The 19,331-nt window shown below is 48.3% G+C and overlaps 1 protein-coding gene across 1 annotated transcript in view; it reads right to left on the minus strand.

Annotated features, from left to right (window-relative positions):
• VIL1 (villin 1) overlaps positions 1 to 18,875 on the minus strand; it is a 94,130-nt gene extending 75,255 nt beyond the window's left edge. Inside the window, exons 1-7 of the mRNA XM_038744255.1 lie at positions 18,801 to 18,875; positions 18,449 to 18,523; positions 14,270 to 14,472; positions 5,913 to 6,021; positions 4,339 to 4,449; positions 3,326 to 3,531; positions 1,180 to 1,258 (exon numbers count right to left, since the gene is read on the minus strand). Coding sequence (XP_038600183.1) covers positions 1,180 to 1,258; positions 3,326 to 3,531; positions 4,339 to 4,449; positions 5,913 to 6,021; positions 14,270 to 14,472; positions 18,449 to 18,523; positions 18,801 to 18,875 — 858 coding nt within the window. The remainder of the gene's footprint in view (positions 1 to 1,179; positions 1,259 to 3,325; positions 3,532 to 4,338; positions 4,450 to 5,912; positions 6,022 to 14,269; positions 14,473 to 18,448; positions 18,524 to 18,800) is intronic.
• Between the last annotated feature and the right edge of the window lie 456 nt (positions 18,876 to 19,331).

Below are 19,331 nucleotides of genomic sequence, written 5' to 3' on the forward strand. Positions count from 1 at the left end.
AAGGTAGTCAGGTGTCCCGCATGGGGCTCATAGTCCTAATTTCCATTTTACAGATGAGGGAACTGAGACACAGAGAAGTTAAGTGACTTGCAGGAAGGAAGGAAGAAAGAAAGAAAAGGAAAGAAAAGAAAAAGGAAGGAAGGAGGAAGAGAGAGAGAGAGAAAGGAAAAAAGAAAGAGAAAGAGAGAAAAAGCAAGAGATAGAGAGAAAGAGAGAAAGTTAGAGAAAGAGAGAAAAATCAATCAATCAATCAATCGTATTTATTGAGCACTTACTATGTGCAGAGCATTGTACTAAGCGCTTGTGAAGTACAAATTGGCATCACATAGAGACAGTCCCTACCCAACAGTGGGCTCACAGTCTAAAAGAGAGGAAGAAAGGAAAAAAGGAAGAAAGAGAGAGAAAGGAAGGGAGGGGGAGGGGGGGGGAGAGAGGGAGGGAGAGAGAGAGTGAGATGGAGGGGGAGAGAGGAAGGAGAGAGGGAAGAAGGAAGGAAGGAAGGAAGGAAGGAAGGAAGGAAGGAAGGGAGGGAGAAAGAGAAATAATGAGAGAAAGAAAGAACGAGAGAAAGAAATAACGAGAGAAAGTAATAACGAGAGAGAGAGGGAGCGAAGGAAAGAATGAGAGAAAGGGAGAGAGAGAAACGGAAGGAAGGAAGAAAGGAAGGAAGGGAGGGAGGATGGATGGATGGATACATGGGAGAGAAGGAGGAAGGGAGGGAGGGAGGAAAGGAGGAAGGGAGGGAGGGAGGAAGGGAGGGAGGAAAGGAGGGAGGGAGGAAAGGAGGGAGGGAGGAAGGAGGGAAGGGAGGGAGGAAGGGAGAGAGGGAGAGAGGGAGGGAGGGGGAGAGGGAGGGAGGGAGGAAGGAAGGAAGGAAGGAAGGAAGGAAGGGAGGAGGGAAGGGAGGAAGGAAGGAAGGGAGGGAGGAGGGAAGGGAGGAAGGGAGGGAGGAAGGAAGGAAGGGAGGGAGGAAGGAAGGAAGGAAGGAAGGAAGGGAGGGAGGAGGGAAGGGAGGGAGGAGGGAAGGGAGGGAGGAGGGAAGGGAGGAAGGAAGGAAGGGAGGGAGGAGGGAAGGGAGGTAGGGAGGAAGGAAGGCACCTGAGGAAGAGGGAGGGGAGATGGAAGCAGAGGGTGGAGGGTCCCCAACGTCCCCCCAACCCCTTGGCCCTCCGTCCTCACCTCGTGTTTGAGCATGTCCTGGGTGAGAGGCCAGGTGGCCACCTCTCGAACCAGCAGGTTGCCCTCCGAGTCCGACACGCTGCACAGTGGGGGCGGGGAAGCAATAGCATTTACTGAGCGCTGACTGTGTGCAGAGCACTGGACTAAGCGCTTGGGAGAGTCCAATATATTCATGTCTGTCCCCCTCCACGTTCCCCAGACTGTCAGCTGGTTGTGGGCAGGGAATGTGACTGTTTATTGTGGTACTGTCCTCTCCCAAGCGCTTAGTCCAGGGCTCTGCACACAGTGAGCGCTCAGTACATACGATTGAATGGAAACCAGCGCTTAGGCCAGTGCTCATCACACAGTCAGTGCTCAATACATTAATTATTCATTAATTAGTACATACGATCGAATGGTAACAAGCGCTTGATCCAGTGTTCTGCACACAGTGAGCGCTCAGTACATACAATTGAATGGAAACCCACGCTTAGTCCAGTGCTCTGCACACAGTCAGTGCTCCATACATTAATTATTCATTAATTAGTACATACGATCGAATGGAAAGAAGCGCTTAGTCCAGTGCTCTGCACTCCATGAGCACTCCGTACGATCGAATGGAAATAAGCGCTTAGTCCAGTGCTCTGCACGCCGTGAGCGCTCAGTACACATGACGGAATGGAAACCAACGCTTAGTCCAGTGCTTTGCACACCTGTCAGTACTCAATATATTAATTATTCATTAATTAGTACACACGATAGAATGGAAACAAGCGCTTAGTCCAGTGCTCTGCACACAGTAAGCACTCAGTACACATGATGGAATGGAAACCAACGCTTAGTCCAGTGCTTTGCACACCTGTCATTACTCAATACATTAATTATTCATTAATTAGTACACACGATTGAATGGAAACAAGCGCTTAGTCCAGTGCTCTGCATGCCGTGAGCACGCAGTACACATGATCGAATGGAAACCAACACTTAGTCCAGTGCTTTGCACACAGTCAGTGCTCCATACATTAATTATTCATTAATTAGTACATACGATCGAATGGACAGAAGTGCTTAGTCCAGTGCTCTGCACACCGGGAGCGCTCAGTACACATGATGGAATGGAAACCAACGCTTAGTCCAGTGCTTTGCACACAGTCAGTGCTCAATACATTAATCATTCATTAATTAGTACATACGATCGAATGGAAACAAGCGCTTAATCCAGTGCTCTGCACACCGTGAGCACTCCGTACGATCGAATGGAAACAAGCGCTTAGTCCAGTGCTCTGCACACCGTGAGCACTCAGTACACATGATGGAATGGAAACCAACGCTTAGTCCAGTGCTCTGCACACAGTCAGTGCTCAATACATTAATCATTCATTAATTAGTACATACGATCGAATGGAAACAAGCGCTTAATCCAGTGCTCTGCACACCGTGAGCGTGCAGTACACATGATGGAATGGAAGCCAACGCTTAGTCCAGTGCTTTGCACACAGTCAGTGCTCAATACATTAATCATTCATTAATTAGTACATACGATTGAATGGAAACAAGCGCTTAGTCCAGTGCTCTGCACACCGTGAGCACTCCGTACGATCGAATGGAAACAAGCGCTTAGTCCAGTGCTCTGCACACCGTGAGCACTCAGTACACATGACGGAATGGAAACCAACACTTAGTCCAGTGCTCTGCACACAGTCAGTGCTCAATACATTAATCATTCATTAATTAGTACATACGATCGAATGGAAACAAGCACTTAGTCCAGTGCTCTGCACGCCGCGAGCACTCAGTCCATACGACCGAATGAAAAGACAGACACAATCCCTGTCCACAATAATAATAATGACAATGATGGTATTTGTTAAGCGTTTACTATGTGCCAAGCCCTGTTCTAAGCACTGGAGTAGATAGAAGGTAATCAGGTTGATCCCCGTGGGGCTCACAGACTTTTGACAGATGAGGTCACTGAGGCCCAGAGAAGTGAAGCGACTTGCCCGAAGTCACCCAGCTGACAAGTGGCGGAGCCAGGATTAGAACCCGTGACCTCTGACTCCCAAGCCCGGGCTCTGGCCGCTAAGCCACGCTGCTTCTCACTGATCCGTGGCCCCCGCGCAGGCCCCCCGTCCTCCCCCATCTCCCCGGCCTTCGCCCGGTCACTGACTGGTAGAGTTTGAGTGCGGCCTTGAGGTCCTGCTCGACGGTGTCGTCTGGCATGGCGGGACGCAGGTGGGTCCTGGGGCCCAGCACGTGCTGCATGATGCTCATCAGCTCCGGGCCCGACGACGCCTCGGCCTCCCCTTCCACCACCCCCACGTAGCTCCGACCCCCGCGTTCCCGGTCCCGGATCTCCTTCGCCAGGTTCATCCCCTAAACCGGGGGGCAGGACCGGACCGCAGTCAGGAACCCCCTCCTCACCGAGGGGCCGGGGGGCTACAACGGAGGCCGACGCGGGCCTGGAGGTGGGAGGACTGGAGGCTGGAAGGGAAGGGCTGGGCGGGAAGCCAGGGGGACTGGGGGGTTGGGGGCTGGAAACTGGGGAGACTGGAGGGATTGGAGGCTGGAAACGGGGGGCTGGGAACTGGGGCTGGGAGCTGGGGGGACTTGGGGTGAGGAGATTGGGGCTGGAGATGGGTGGGGCGCTGGAAGCATCATCATCATCAATCGTATTTATTGAGCGCTTACTATGTGCAGAGCACTGTACTAAGCGCTTGGGAAGTACAAATTGGCAACGTATAGAGACAGTCCCTACCCAACAGTGGGCTCGCAGTCTAGAAGGGGGAGACAGAGAACAAAAGCAAACATACTAACAAAAAGAAGCTTGGGTGGGAGGACGGGGGGCTGGAAGTGGGGGACACTGGGGATTGGGGGCTGGAGGTGAGGGGTGGGAGGCTGGAAACTGGGGGACTTGGGGTGGGGGATTGGGGCTGGAGGTGAGGGGTGGGAGGCTGGAAGCTGGGGGACTTGGGGTGGGGGGGATTGGGGGCAGACTGGGGGATTGGGGCCTGGAGGTGAGAGGAGGGAGGCTGGAGACAGGGCGATTGGGGGCTTGAGGGTGGGGGTTGGAGACTTGGGGGTGGGGGGTGGGAAATGGGGACTGGATGGGGTTGGGAGGGGTGTTTTGGGGTCTGGAAGTGAGGGTTGGGGGGCGCCCGGCTGCGGGGAGGGGCTTCACACCTTGATCCTCTCCATGTGGTTGCTCTCGGGCCCGTTCCACTGGATGATCAGTTTCCCCAGGTCCAGGAGGAAAACGTCCCCCCGATTAAAGCTATTCCAGCTCATCTCCACCTGCAAGGGGGGCCAGGAAGCAGAAGGTAGGCTGGGGACCCTCCCCCTCCCAGCCCCCTCCCCCATCACAGCCCCCCACCCAAGCAGGGGGTGAGCTAAATAATAATAATAATAATAATAACGACGGCATTTATGAAGCGCTTACTATGTGCCAAGCGCTGGGGAGGTTACAAGGCGATCAGGTTGTCCCACGGGCGGCTCACAGTCTTCACCCCCATTTTATAGATGAGGCCACTGAGGCCCAGAGAAGCAAAGTGACTGGCCCAAAGTCACCCAGCTGACAAGTGGCGGAGCCGGATTTGAACCCATGACCTCCGACTCCAAAGCCCGGACTCTTTCCTCTGAGCCAAGCTGCCTGCTTGAGGGCATCATCATCATCAATCGTATTTATTGAGCGCTTACTATGTGCAGAGCACTGTACTAAGCGCTTGGGAAGTACAAATTGGCAACATATAGAGACAGTCCCTACCCAACAGTGGGCTCACGGTCTAAAAGGGGGAGACAGAGAACAAAACCAAACATACTAACAAAATAAAATAGAATAGCTATGTAGAAATAAATTAAATAAATAAATAGAGTAAAAAAATATGTACAAACATATATACATATATACAGGTGCTGTGGGGAAGGGAGGGAGGTAAGATGGGGGCATGGAGAGGGGGACGAGGGGGAGAGGAAGGAAGGGGATGGTGTCTGCCCTGGCCCTGACCCCTCTGTCTCCCCGGCCACTTGCCCAGCTCCAGGCTTATAATGATGACATTTATTAAGCGCTTACTATGTGCAAAGCACTGTCCTAAGCGCTGGGGAGGTTACAAGGTGATCAGGTTGTCCCACGAGGGGCTCACAGTCTTAATCCCCATTTTCCAGATGAGGTATCTGAGGCCCAGAGAAGTGAGTCTTTTAGATTGTGAGCCCACTATTGGGTAGGGACTGTCTCTATACGTTGCCAATTTGTACTTCCCAAGCGCTCAGTACAGTGCTCTGCACATAGTAATAATAATAATGATAATATAATAATAATAATAATGGCATTTATTAAGCGCTTACTATGTGCAAAGCACTGTTCTAAGCGCTGGGGAGGGGTACAAGGTGATCAGGTTGTCCCACGGAGGGCTCACAGTCTTAATCCCCATTTTACAGATGAGGTCACTGAGGCCCAGAGAAGTTAAGTGACTTGCCCAAAGTCCCACAGCTGACAGTTGGTGGAGCCGGGATATGAACCCGTGACCTCTGACTCCGAAGCCTGTGCTCTTACCACTGAGCCACGCTGCTTCTCTAGTAAGCGCTCAATAAATACGATTGATGATGACGATGAAGTGACTTGCCCAAAGCCACCCAGCTGACAAGTGGCGGAGCGGGGATTCGAACCCGTGACCTCTGACTCCAAAGCCCGGGCTCTTCCCACTGAGCCACGCCGCTTCCCCCGGCTTGCCCCCCGTCCCGGCCTCGCCGGCTCCTCCGACCTCTCCGGCCACGACGGTCCTCTTGCCCTTGACGTGAAGTAGACGCTGGACATTGTAGGAGTTGGTCTCCGTGTGCTTCAGGCCTGACGCCACCCCACCTTTCCGGATCCTGGCGGGGGACAAAGACCCCCAGAGGGGACGATTAGGGGGGCGCAGGGTCTGGGGAAGACGGGGCGCAGGGGCAGGGAGGACCCCCCGGGTAGGAAGAGGGAGAGACGCATTTTGGCCTAGTGGGCAGAGCCCGGGCCTGGGCGGCGGAAAGACCCGGATTCTCATAATAATAATAAAAATAATGATAATGGTACTTATTAAGCGCTCACTATATGCAAAGCACTGTTCTAAGCGCTGGGGAGGTTACAAGGTCCCTGATCACTCTTTCCACTTAACAGTGGAAGTGGCTCTTCCACCGCTAAGCCACGCTGCGCCTCACAAATGGTATTTGTGAAGCGCTTACTATGTGCCAGGCACTGTACTGAGCACTGGGGTGGATACCGGCTAATCAGGTTGGACACGGTCCATATCCCACGGGGGACTCACAGTCTTCACCCCCATTTTACAGATGAGGGAACTGAGGCCCAGAGAATAATAATAATGATGATAATAATAATAATAATAATAATAATAATAATAATGGCATTTGTTAAGTGCTTACTATGTGCAGAGCACTGTTCTAAGCGCTGGGGGGATACAAGTTGATCAGGTTGTCCCACGTGGGGCTCACAGTCTTAATCCCCATTTTCCAGATGAGGGAACTGAGACTCAGAGAAGTTAATATGTATATATATATCTATATCTATACATACACATGCATATATATACATATACATATATACATATACATGTATATACATATACGTATATATACATATATACATACATGCATATATACATACATACATATATACATACATACATATATTTAGACTGTGAGCCCACTGTTGGGTAGGGACTGTCTCTATATGTTGTCATATATGTCTCTATATGTTGCCAACTTGTACTTCCCAAGCGCTTAGTACAGTGCTCTGCACACAGTAAGCGCTCAATAAATACGATTGATTGATTGATGCATATATATATACATATACATATATACCCTCCTTCCTCTCCCCCTCCTCCCCCTCTCTATTCCCCCCGCCTTACCTCCTTCCCTTCCCCACAGCACCTATATATATAGATGTTTGTACGGATTTATTGCTCTATTTATTTATTTATTTATTTATTTTACTTGTACGCATCTATTCTATTTATTTTATTTTGTTAATATGTTTGGTTTTGTTGTCTGTCTCCCCCTTGTAGACTGTGAGCCCGCTGTTGGGTAGGGACCGTCTCTAGATGTTGCCAACTTGGACTTCCCAAGCGCTTAGTCCAGTGCTCTGCACACAGTAAGCGCTCAATAAATACGATTGATTGATTGATATACACATATACATGTATATATGTACATATGTTTGTACGTATTTATTACTCTATTTTATTTGTACATATTTATTCTATTTATTTTATTTGGTTTATATGTTTTGTTTTGTTGTCTGTCTCCCCCTTCTAGACTGTGAGCCCGCTGTTGGGTAGGCGCCGTCTCTATATGTTGCCAACTTGTACCTCCCAAGCGCTTAGTACAGTGCTCTGCACACAGTAAGCGCTCAATAAATACTATTGAATGAATGAATGACCGTCTCTATATGTTGCCAACTTGTACTTCCCAAGCGCTCACTCAGTACAGTGCTCTGCACACAGTAAGCGCTCAATAAATATGATTGAATGAATGAATGAAGTGACTGGCCCAAAGTCACATAGCTGACAAGTGGCAGAGGCGGGATTTGAACCCATGACCTCTGACTCCAAAGCCCGGGCTCTTTCCACTGAGCCACACTGCTTCTCTGCCTCTTGGCTGCTGTGCGACCTTGGGTGAGTCACTTCTCTGGGCCTCAGTTCCCTCATCTGTAAAATGGGGATTAAGAGTGTGAGCCCCACGTGGGATATGGTGCTGTGTCCAACCTGATTAGCTCGTATCCACCCCAGTGCTTAGTACAGTGCCTGGCACATAGTAAGCGCTTAACAAATACCATTTGTGAGGAGCAGCATGGCTTAGTGGAAAGAACCCGGGCTTCGGAGTCAGAGGGTGTGGGTTCTAATCCAGGCTCTGCCACTTGTCAGCTTTGGACTTTGGGCAAGTCACTTCACTTCTCTGGGCCTCAGTGACCTCATCCGTAAAATGGGGATGAAGACTGTGAGCCCCACCTGGGACAACCCGATTACCTTGCATCTACCCCAGCGCTTAGAACAGTGCTTGGCACATAGTAAGCACTTAACAAATCCCACCATTATTACTGTTATTATTATTATTATTATTTTTATTAAATCCCACCTCTGCCTCATCTGCTGGGTGATCTTGTCTCCCCCTTTTAGACTGTGAGCCCACTGTTGGGTAGGGACTGTCTCTAGATGTTGCCAATTTGTACTTCCCAAGCGCTTAGTACAGTGCTCTGCACATAGTAAGCGCTCAATAAATATGATTGATTGATTGATTGATTCACAAATATCATTTAAAAACGCCAAAAAACACCTGGGTTCTAATTCCCTAAAAACTAAACAAATACCATTTTTTTTAAAAAAGGAAAAGAACCTGGGTTCTAATCCTGATTCTGCCACTCGTCTGCTGGGTGACCTTGGGCAGGTTGCTTAACTTTTCTGGGCCTCAGTTCCCTCATCTGTAAAAATGGGGATTAAGGCTGTGAACCCCATGTGGGACAGGGACGGTGTCCGACCTGATTATCTTGTCTCTATCCTGGCATTTAATATAGCGCTTGGCGCTTAGTTAGCACTTAACTAGAGAAGCAGAGTGGCTTAGTGGAAAGAGCCCAGGCTTGGGAGTCCGAGGTCATGGGTTCTAATCCTGGCTCTGCCGTTTGTCAGCTGTGTGACCTTGGGCAAGTCACTTAACTTCTCTGTGCCTCAGTTACCTCATCTTTAAAATGGGGATGAAGACTGTGAGCCCTACCTGGGACAACCGGATCACCTTGTATCCTCCCCAGTGCTTAGAACAGTGCTTTGCACATAGTAAGAGCTTAATAAATGCCATTATTATTATTGTTATTATTGTCTGTGCCTCAGTTCCCTCGTCTGTAAAATGGGGATGAAGACTGTGAACCCCACGTGGGACAACCTGATTACCTTGTATCTACCCCATCGCTTAGAACAGTGCTTGGCACCTAGTAAGCGCTTAACAAATACCAACATTATTATAAAGGGAAAAAGTGGGGGAGGAGGAGGAGAGTGTAAGCTCGTTGTGGGTATGGAATATGTCTGTTTTATTCCAGCACTTAGAACAGTGCTTTGCAAATAGTAAGCGCTTAACAAATGCTATTATTATTATTATTATTATTATTATTCTCTGTGCCTCAGTTCCCTCATCTGTAAAATGGGGATGAAGACTGTGAACCCCACGTGGGACAACCTGATCACCTTTTATCCTCCCCAGTGCTTAGAACAGTGCTTTGCACATAGTAAGCGCTTAACAAATGCCATCATCATTATTATTATTATTCTCTGTGCCTCAGTTCCCTCATCTGTCAAATGGGGATGAAGACTGTGAACCCCACGTGGGACAACCTGATTACCTTGTATCTACTCCATTGCTTAGAACAGTGCTTGGCACCTAGTAAGCGCTTAACAAATACCAACATTATTATAAAGGGAAAAAGGCGGTGTGGGGAGGAGAGTGTAAGCTTGTTGTGGGTATGGAATATGTCTGTTTTATTCCAGCGCTTAGAACAGTGCTTTGCACATAGTAAGCGCTTAACAAATGCCATCATCGTTATTATTATTATTATTCTCTGTACCTCAGTTCCCTCATCTGTCAAATGGGGATGAAGACTGTGAACACAACGTGGGACAACCTGATTACCTTGTATCTACCCCATCGCTTAGAACAGTGCTTGGCACCTAGTAAGCGCTTAACAAATACCAACATTATTATAAAGGGAAAAGGGGGGGGAGGAGGAGAGTGTAAGCTCGTTGGGGGTTTGGAATATGTCTGTTTTATTCCAGCGCTTAGAACAGTGCTTTGCACATAGTAAGCACTTAACAAATGCCATCATCATCATTATTATTATTGTTCTCTGTGCCTCAGTTCCCTCATCTGTCCAGTGGGAATGAAGACTGTGAACCCCACGTGGGACAACCTGATTACCTTGTATCTACTCCATTGTTTAGAACAGTGCTTGGCACCTAGTAAGCGCTTAACAAATACCAACATTATTATAAAGGGAAAAAGGCGGGGGTGGGGGGGGAGGAGAGTGTAAGCTTGTTGTGGGTATGGAATATGTCTGTTTTATTCCAGCGCTTAGAACAGTGCTTTGCACATAGTAAGCGCTTAACAAATGCCATCATCATTATTATTATTATTCTCTGTGCCTCAGTTCCCTCATCTGTCAAATGGGGATGAAGACTGTGAACCCCACGTGGGACAACCTGATTACCTTGTATCTCCCCCGGCGCTTAGAACAGTGCTTGGCACCTAGTAAGCACTTAACAAATACCAACATTATTATAAAGGGAAAAAGGCGGGGGAGGAGGAGAGTGTAAGCTCGTTGTGGGTATGGAATATGTCTGTTTTATTCCAGCACTTAGTGCTTTGCACATAGTAAGCGCTTAACAAATGCTATTATTATTATTCTCTGTGCCTCAGTTCCCTCATCTGTAAAATGGGGATGAAGACTGTGAGCCCTACCTGGGACAACCTGATCACCTTGTATCCTCCCCAGTGCTTAGAACAGTGTTTTGCACATAGTAAGCACTTAACAAATGCCATTATTATTATTATTATTCTCTGTGCCTCAGTTCCCTCATCTGTAAAATGGGGATGAAGACTGTGAACCCCACGTGGGACAACCTGATTACTTTGTATCTACCCCATTGCTTAGAACAGTGCTTTGCACATAGTAAGTGCTTAACAAATGCCATCATCATCATTATTATTATTCTCTGTGCCTCAGTTCCCTCATCTGTCAAATGGGGATGAAGACTGTGAACCCCACGTGGGACAAACCTGATTACCTTGTATCTACCCCAGCGCTTAGAACAGTGCTTGGCACCTAGTAAGCGCTTAACAAATACCAACATTATTATAAAGGGAAAAAGGCGGGGGTGGGGGGGAGGAGAGTGTAAGCTTGTTGTGGGTATGGAATATGTCTGTTTTATTCCAGCGCTTAGAACAGTGCTTTGCACATAGTAAGCGCTTAACAAATGCCATCATCATCATTATTATTATTATTCTCTGTGCCTCAGTTCCCTCATCTGTCAAATGGGGATGAAGACTGTGAACCCCACGTGGGACAACCTGATTACCTTGTATCTACTCCATTGTTTAGAACAGTGCTTGGCACCTAGTAAGCGCTTAACAAATACCAACATTATTATAAAGGGAAAAAGGCAGTGGGGGGAGGAGAGTGTAAGCTTGTTGTGGGTATGGAATATGTCTGTTTTATTCCAGCGCTTAGAACAGTGCTTTGCACATAGTAAGCGCTTAACAAATGCTATAATAATAATAATAATAATAATTATTATTATTATTATTATTATTATTCTCTGTGCCTCACTTCCCTCATCTGTCAAATGGGGATGAAGACTGTGAACCCCACATGGGACAACCTGATTACCTTGTATCTACTCCATTGCTTAGAACAGTGCTTGGCACCTAGTAAGCGCTTAACAAATACCAACATTATTATAAAGGGAAAAAGTGGGGGGAGGAGGAGAATGTAAGCTTGTTGTGGGTATGGAATATGTCTGTTTTATTCCAGCGCTTAGAACAGTGCTTTGCACACAGTAAGCGCTTAACAAATGCCATTATTATTATTATTATTATTATTCTCTGTGCCTCAGTTCCCTCATCTGTCAAATGGGAATGAAGACCGTGAACCCCATGTGGGACAACCTGGTTACCTTGTATCTACCCCATTGCTTAGAACAGTGCTTGGCACCTAGTAAGCGCTTAACAAATACCAACATTATTATAAAGGGAAAAAGGTGTGGGAGAGGAGAGTGTAAGCTTGTTGTGGATATGGAATATGTCTGTTTTATTCCAGCGCTTAGAACAGTGCTTTGCACATAGTAAGCGCTTAACAAATGCTATTATTATTATTATTATTCTCTGTGCCTCAGTTCCCTCATCTGTCAAATGGGGATGAAGACTGTGAACCCCATGTGGGACAACCTGATTACCTTGTATCTACCCCAGCGCTTAGAACAGTGCTTGGCACCTAGTAAGCGCTTAACAAATACCAATATTATTATAAAGGGAAAAAGGGTGGGGGGGAGGAGGAGAAGAGTGTAAGCTTGTTGTAGGTATGGAGTATGTCTGTTTTATTCATTCATTCATTCATTCAATTGTATTTATTGAGCGCTTACTGTGTGCAGAACACTGTACTGAGCGCTTGTGCTTTTCACATAGTAAGCGCTTAATAAATGCCATTATTATTCTTCTTATTGTTGTTGTTGTTGTGTTGTACTCTCCCAAGCGCTTAGTCCAGTGCTCTGCACAAGTAAGCGCTCAGTACATGCGATTGAATGAATGAGTGACTGCATGAAGGATTGGGGGCAGTCTCTTAGACCGTGAGCCCACTGTTGGGTAGGGACTGTCTCTATATGTTGCCAACTTGTACTTCCCAAGCGCTTAGTCCAGTGCTCTGCACACAGTAAGTGCTCAATAAATACGATTGAATGAATGAATGAATACATGCAATTGAATGAATGAGTGACTGCATGAAGGACTGGGGGCAGTCTTTTAGACCGTGAGCCCACTGTTGGGTAGGGACTGTCTCTATATGTTGCCAACTTGGACTTCCTGAGCGCTTAGTCCAGTGCTCTGCACACAGTAAGCGCTCAATAAATATGAATGAATGAATGAATGAATACATGCGATTGAATGAATCATCATCATCAATTGTATTTATTGAGCGCTTACTGTGTGCAGAGCACTGTGCTAAGCGCTTGGGAAGTTCAAATTGGCAACATAGAGAGACAGTCCCTACCCAACAGTGGGCTCACAGTCTAAAAGGGGGAGACACAACCAAACATACTAACAAAATGAAATAAATAGAATAAATAGAATAGAATGAGTGACTGCCCCTACCCAACAGTGGGCTCACAGTCTAAAAGGGGGAGACACAACCAAACATACTAACAAAATAAAATAAATAGAATAAATAGAATAGAATGAGTGACTGCCTGAAGGATTGGGAGCCCAAGGACTGTGAGCCCAATGTTGGGACTGTCTCTATATGTTGCCAATTTGTACTTCCCAAGCGCTTAGTCCAGTGCTCTGCACATAGTAAGCGCTCAATAAATACGATTGATGATGATGATGATGATAGTAAGCGCTCAATAAATACAATTGATCAATCAATCAATCAATTGATGATGATTGATGATGATTGGGGATCCGCAAATGGGAGGGGAAGGGGACGGGTCCAGCGGGACTGTCTCTATATGTTGCCAATTTGTACTTCCCAAGCGCTTAGTCCAGTGCTCTGCACATAGTAAGCGCTCAATAAATACGATTGATGATGATGATGATGATGATAGTAAGTGCTCAATAAATACGATTGATCAATCAATCAATCAATTGATGATGATTGATGATGATTGGGGATCCGCAAATGGGAGGGGAAGGGGACGGGGGGTCCAGCGGGACTGTCTCTATATGTTGCCAATTTGTACTTCCCAAGCGCTTAGTCCAGTGCTCTGCACATAGTAAGCGCTCAATAAATACGATTGATGATGATGATGATGATGATAGTAAGCGCTCAAGAAATACGATTGATCAATCAATCAATCAATTGATGATGATTGATGATGATTGGGGATCCGCAAATGGGAGGGGAAGGGGACGGGGGGGGGTCCAGCGGGACTGTCTCTATATGTTGCCAATTTGTACTTCCCAAGTGCTTAGTCCAGTGCTCTGCACATAGTAAGCGCTCAATAAATACGATTGATGATGATGATGATGATGATAGTAAGCGCTCAATAAATACGATTGATCAATCAATCAATCAATTGATGATGATTGATGATGATTGGGGATCCGCAAATGGGAGGGGAAGGGGACGGGGGGGTCCAGCGGGACTGTCTCTATATGTTGCCAATTTGTACTTCCCAAGCGCTTAGTCCAGTGCTCTGCACATAGTAAGCGCTCAATAAATACGATTGATGATGATGATGATGATGATAGTAAGCGCTCAAGAAATACGATTGATCAATCAATCAATCAATTGATGATGATTGATGATGATTGGGGATCCGCAAATGGGAGGGGAAGGGGACGGGGTGGGGGGTCCAGCGGCCCCCCGGCTGCTCACACGAGTCCGTTTTTGAAGTAGCCCTTGAAGAGTTCGCTCTCGTAGCCCTGGACCTCCCGGTGCTGGACGGCCCGGCCCTGGAGGTGATCGTCCATCTGGGTGGTGTAGATGGCGGCCGCCCCCTGCTCGTCCTGGGACGACTCCCGGCCCAGCCAGAAGTGGATATCGTAGCTCAGGCTCTTGCCGCCGCCGACCTTGTGGGTCTGGGGGGCGGCGGGAGGTTGAGGCAGAGGCCGGGAGACCCCCCCAACCCTCTCGCCCCCCCGGCTCCACGCGAGGCCTAAGGTGGCGGCCACCCCACTCTCCCCACCCTCCGGCCGGACGACGCGGCCGGGGCATTGACCGTGAGCCCCTTTTAGACCGTGAGCCCACTGTTGGGTAGGGACTGTCTCTAGATGTTGCCAATTTCTACTTCCTGAGCGCTTAGTACAGCGCTCTGCACATAGTAAGCGCTCAATAAATACGATTGATGATGATGATGATTGACCCGGGCAGTGTGATATCAGGTGAGAAGCAGCGTGGCCTAACGGGGGGTCAGAAGGCCCTGCCGGCTCCGCCACTTGCCCGCTCTGTGACCTCGGGCGGGTCGCTTCCCTTCTCTGGGCCTCAGTTCCCCCATCTGGAAAACGGGGATTCAATCCTACTTCCTCCTGGTTATTATTAATCATCATCAATCGTATTTATTGAGCGCTTACTATGTGCAGAGCACTGTACTAAGCGCTTGGGAAGTACAAATTGGCAACATATAGAGACAGTCCCTACCCAACAGTGGGCTCACAGTCTAATTATTAATGACATTTATGAAGCGCTCACTACGTGCCAAGCACTGTTCTAAGCGCTGGGGAGGTTACGAGGTGATCGGGTTGTCCCACGGGGGGGGCTCACAGTCTTAATCCCCCTTTTACAGATGAGGGAACTGAGGCCCAGAGAAGGGAAGTGACTTGGCCATGGTCACACAGCTGACAATTGACCGAGCCGGGGTTTGAACCCGTGACCTCTGACTCCAAAGCCCAGGCTCTTTCCACTGAGCCATGCTGCTTCTCTGGTTAAACTGTGAGCCCCTTGTGGGACAGGGATTGGGTCTAATCTGACCATCTTGCATCTATGGCGTGGGGCAGATGTCATTCATTCAATCGTACTTATTGAGCACTTACTGTGTGCAGAGCACTGGACTAAGCGCTTGGGAAGTACAAGTTGGCAACATACAGCGACGGTCCCTACCCAACAGTGGGCTCACAGTCTAGAAGAGTGGGCTCACAGTCAATCAATCAATCAATCAATCATATTTATTGAGCGCTTACTGTGTGCAGAGCACTGTACTAAGCGCTTGGGAAGTACAAGTTGGCAACATATAGAGACGGTCCCTACCTAACAGTGGGCTCACAGGCTAGAAGAGTGGGCTCACAGTTTGGAAGAGTGTGCTCACAATCATTAAGAAGCAGCGCGGCTCAGCGGAAAGAGCCCGGGCTTTGGAGTCAGAGGCCATGGGTTCAAATCCTGGCTCTGCCAACTGTCAGCTGTGTGACTTTGGGCAAGTCACTTCATTTTTCTTTGCCTCAGTGACCTCAACTGGAAAATGGGGATTGAATCCTACTTCCTCCTGCTTAGACTGTGAGCCCCTTGTGGGACGGGGATTGGGTCCAATCTGACCGTTTTGTATCTATGGAGTGGGGCGGGCGATGTCATTCATTCATTCATTCATTCATTCAATCGTACTTATTGAGCGCTTACTGTGTGCAGAGCACTGTACTAAGCGCTTGGGAAGTACAAGTTGGCAACATATAGAGACAGTCCCTACCCAACAGTGGGCTCACAGTCTAGAAGAGTGGGCTCACAGTCAATCAATCAATCAATCAATCATATTTATTGAGCACTTATTGTGTGCAGAGCACTGTACTAAGCGCTTGGGAAGTACAAGTTGGCAACATATAGAGACGGTCCCTACCCAACAGTGGGCTCACAGTCTAGAAGAGTGGGCTCACAGTCATTAAGAAGTAGCGCGGCTCAGCGGAAAGAGCCCGGGCTTTGGAGTCAGAGGTCATGGGTTCAAATCCCGCTCTGCCAACTGTCAGCTGTGTGATTTTGGGCAAGTCACTTCACTTCTCTAGGCCTCAGTGACCTCATCTGGAAAATGAGGATTCAATCCTACTTCCTCCTACTTAGACTGTGAGTCCCTTGTGGGACAGGGATTGGGTCCAATATGACCGTCTTGTATCTATGGCGTGGGGCGGGCGATGTCATTCATTCATTCATTCATTCAATCGTACTTATTGAGCGCTTACTGTGTGCAGAGCACTGGACTAAGCGCTTGGGAAGTACAAGTTGACAACATATAGAGACGGTCCCTACCCAACAGTGGGCTCACAGTCTAGAAGAGTGGGCTCACAGTCAATCAATCAATCAATCAGTCATATTTATTGAGCACTTACTGTGTGCAGAGCACTGGACTAAGCGCTTGGGAAGTACAAGTTGGCAACATATAGAGATAGTCCCTACCCAACCGTGGGCTCACAGTCTAGAAGAGTGGGCTCACAGTCATTAAGAAGCCGCGCGGCTCAGTGGAAAGAGCCCGGGCTTTGGAGTCAGAGGCCATGGGTTCAAATCCCGCTCTGCCAACTGTCAGCTGTGTGACTTTGGGCAAGTCACTTCACATCTCTTTGCCTCAGTGACCTCATCTGGAAAATGGAGATTAAGGCTGTGAGCCCACCGTGGGACAACCTGATCACCTTGTAACTTCCCCAGCACTTAGAACAGTGCTTTGCACATAGTAAGCGCTTCTAGACTGTGAGCCCACTGTTGGGTAGGGACCATCTCTATATGTTGCCAACTTGTCCTTCCCAAGCGCTTAGTCCAGTGCTCTGCGCACAGTAAGCGCTCAATAAATACGATTGATTGATTGATTGATTGATTGATTAATAAATGCCAGCATTATTGGATTACCCATGACCTTCTAGACTGTGAGCCCACTGTTGGGCAGGGACCGTCTCTATATGTTGCCAACTTGTACTTCCCAAGCGCTTAGTCCGGTGCTCTGCACACCGTAAGCGCTCAATAAATACAATTGATTGATTGATTGATTGATTCTCTTTGCCTCAGTGACCTCATTTGGAAAATGGGGATTAAGGCTGTGAGGCCCCCGTGGGACAACCTGATCACCTTGTAAGCTAGTAAGCGCTTCTAGACTGTGAGCCCACTGTTGGGTAGGGACCCTCTCTATATGTTGCCAATGTGTACTTCCCAAGCGCTTAGTCCAGTGCTCTGCACACAGTAAGTGCTCAATAAATATGATTGATTGATTGATTGATTAATAAACGCCAGCATTATTGCATCACCCATGACCTTCTAGACCGTGAGCCCACTGTCGGGTAAGGACCGTCTCTATATGTTGCCAACTTGGACTCCCCAAGCGCTTAGTCCAGTGCTCTGCACACTGTAAGCGCTCAATAAATACGACTGATTGATTGATTGATCGATTGATAAATGCCAGCATTATTGCATCACCCATGACCTTCTAGACTGTGAGCCCACTGTTGGGTAGGGGCCGTCTCTATATGTTGCCAACTTGTACTTCCCAAGCACTTAGTCCAGTGCTCTGCACACCGTTAGCGCTCAATAAATGATTGATTGATTGATTGATTCTCTTTGCCTCAGTGACCTCATCTGGAAAATGGGGATTAAGGCTGTGAGCCCCCCGTGGGACAACCTGATCACCTTGTAACCTAGTAAACGCTTCTAGACTGTGAGCCCACTGTTGGGTAGGGACCGTCTCTATATGTTGCCAACTTGTACTTCCCAAGCGCTTAGTCCAGTGCTCTGCACACCGTAAGCACTCAATAAATATGATTGACTGATTGATTGATTAATAAATGCCAGCATTATTGCATTACCCATGACCTTCTAGACTGTGAGCCCACTGTTGGGTAGGGACTGTCTCTATCTGTTGCCAACTTGTACTTCCCAAGCGCTTAGTACAGTGCTCTGCACACAGTAAGTGCTCAATAAATACGATTGATTGATTGATTGATTCCCGGGCCTTGTCCTGGAGTCACAGCAGGACGTGACGGCGTGGCTCGGATCGAAGGTCGTCCCGCGTCCCCTCCCCGCCGGGCTCGGTGTGGGAAACTGAGGCCTGAGGGCCTTGCCCCCTCCCCAGTCCGCCCCAGCCCCCCGAGCACTGACCGCCAAGACGATGTAGCAGTCTCCATCGAAGAAGTTGCCGTAGGAGTTGGAAGGAACCGGAACCATCTGCATGGCCTGCATGGTGGGGATCCCTCTTCAGCCCCAGATTGGACATAGGGCGGACACCAGCCCACCCCCCAAGTGAAGCCCCCATCCATCCATCATCAATCGTACTTATTGAGCGCTTCCTGTGTGCGGAGCACTGGACTAAGCGCTTGGGAAGTCCAAGTTGGCAACATCTAGAGACGGTCCCTACCCACCAGCGGGCTCACAGTCCGCCGAGGGTCTGGCGGAGCATGGGAGACGCCCCCAGGACCCCTGCGCCCACCCCGCTCTGACCCCCCGCTCTCACCTCGATCCTCCATATCTGGAGTCCGGGGGTGCTGACGTTCAGGGACCCCTTGACGCTGCTGCTGAGTTTAGTCATGGTGGCTGAAGTTGGGGACCCTGCGTGGGGGAAGGGCTGGGGGTCAGGCGCAGAAGCGCTTAGTACAGTGCTCTGCATACAGTAAGCGCTCAATAAATACGATTGATTGGTTGATTGAATGATTGGTACGGTGGTCCGCACACAGTAAGCGCTCAGTAAATACGATTGAATGAACGGATGGCAGAAGCGCTTAGTACGGTGGTCCGCACACAGTAAGCGCTCAGTAAGCCATAAGCCATTACTATTATTATTGTAAGCTCCCCAGCGCTTAGAACAGTGCTCTGCACATAGTAAGCGCTTAATAAATGCCATTATTATTATTATTGTAACCTCCCCAGCGCTTAGAACAGTGCTTTGCACATGTAAGCGCTTAATAAATGCTATTGTTATTATTATTATTGTAACCTCCCCAGCACTTAGAACAGTGCTCTGCATATAGTAAGTGCTTAATAAATT

The sequence above is a fragment of the Tachyglossus aculeatus genome, chromosome 1, assembly GCF_015852505.1.
Source record: "Tachyglossus aculeatus isolate mTacAcu1 chromosome 1, mTacAcu1.pri, whole genome shotgun sequence".
Classification (NCBI taxonomy): Eukaryota; Metazoa; Chordata; class Mammalia; order Monotremata; family Tachyglossidae; genus Tachyglossus; species Tachyglossus aculeatus.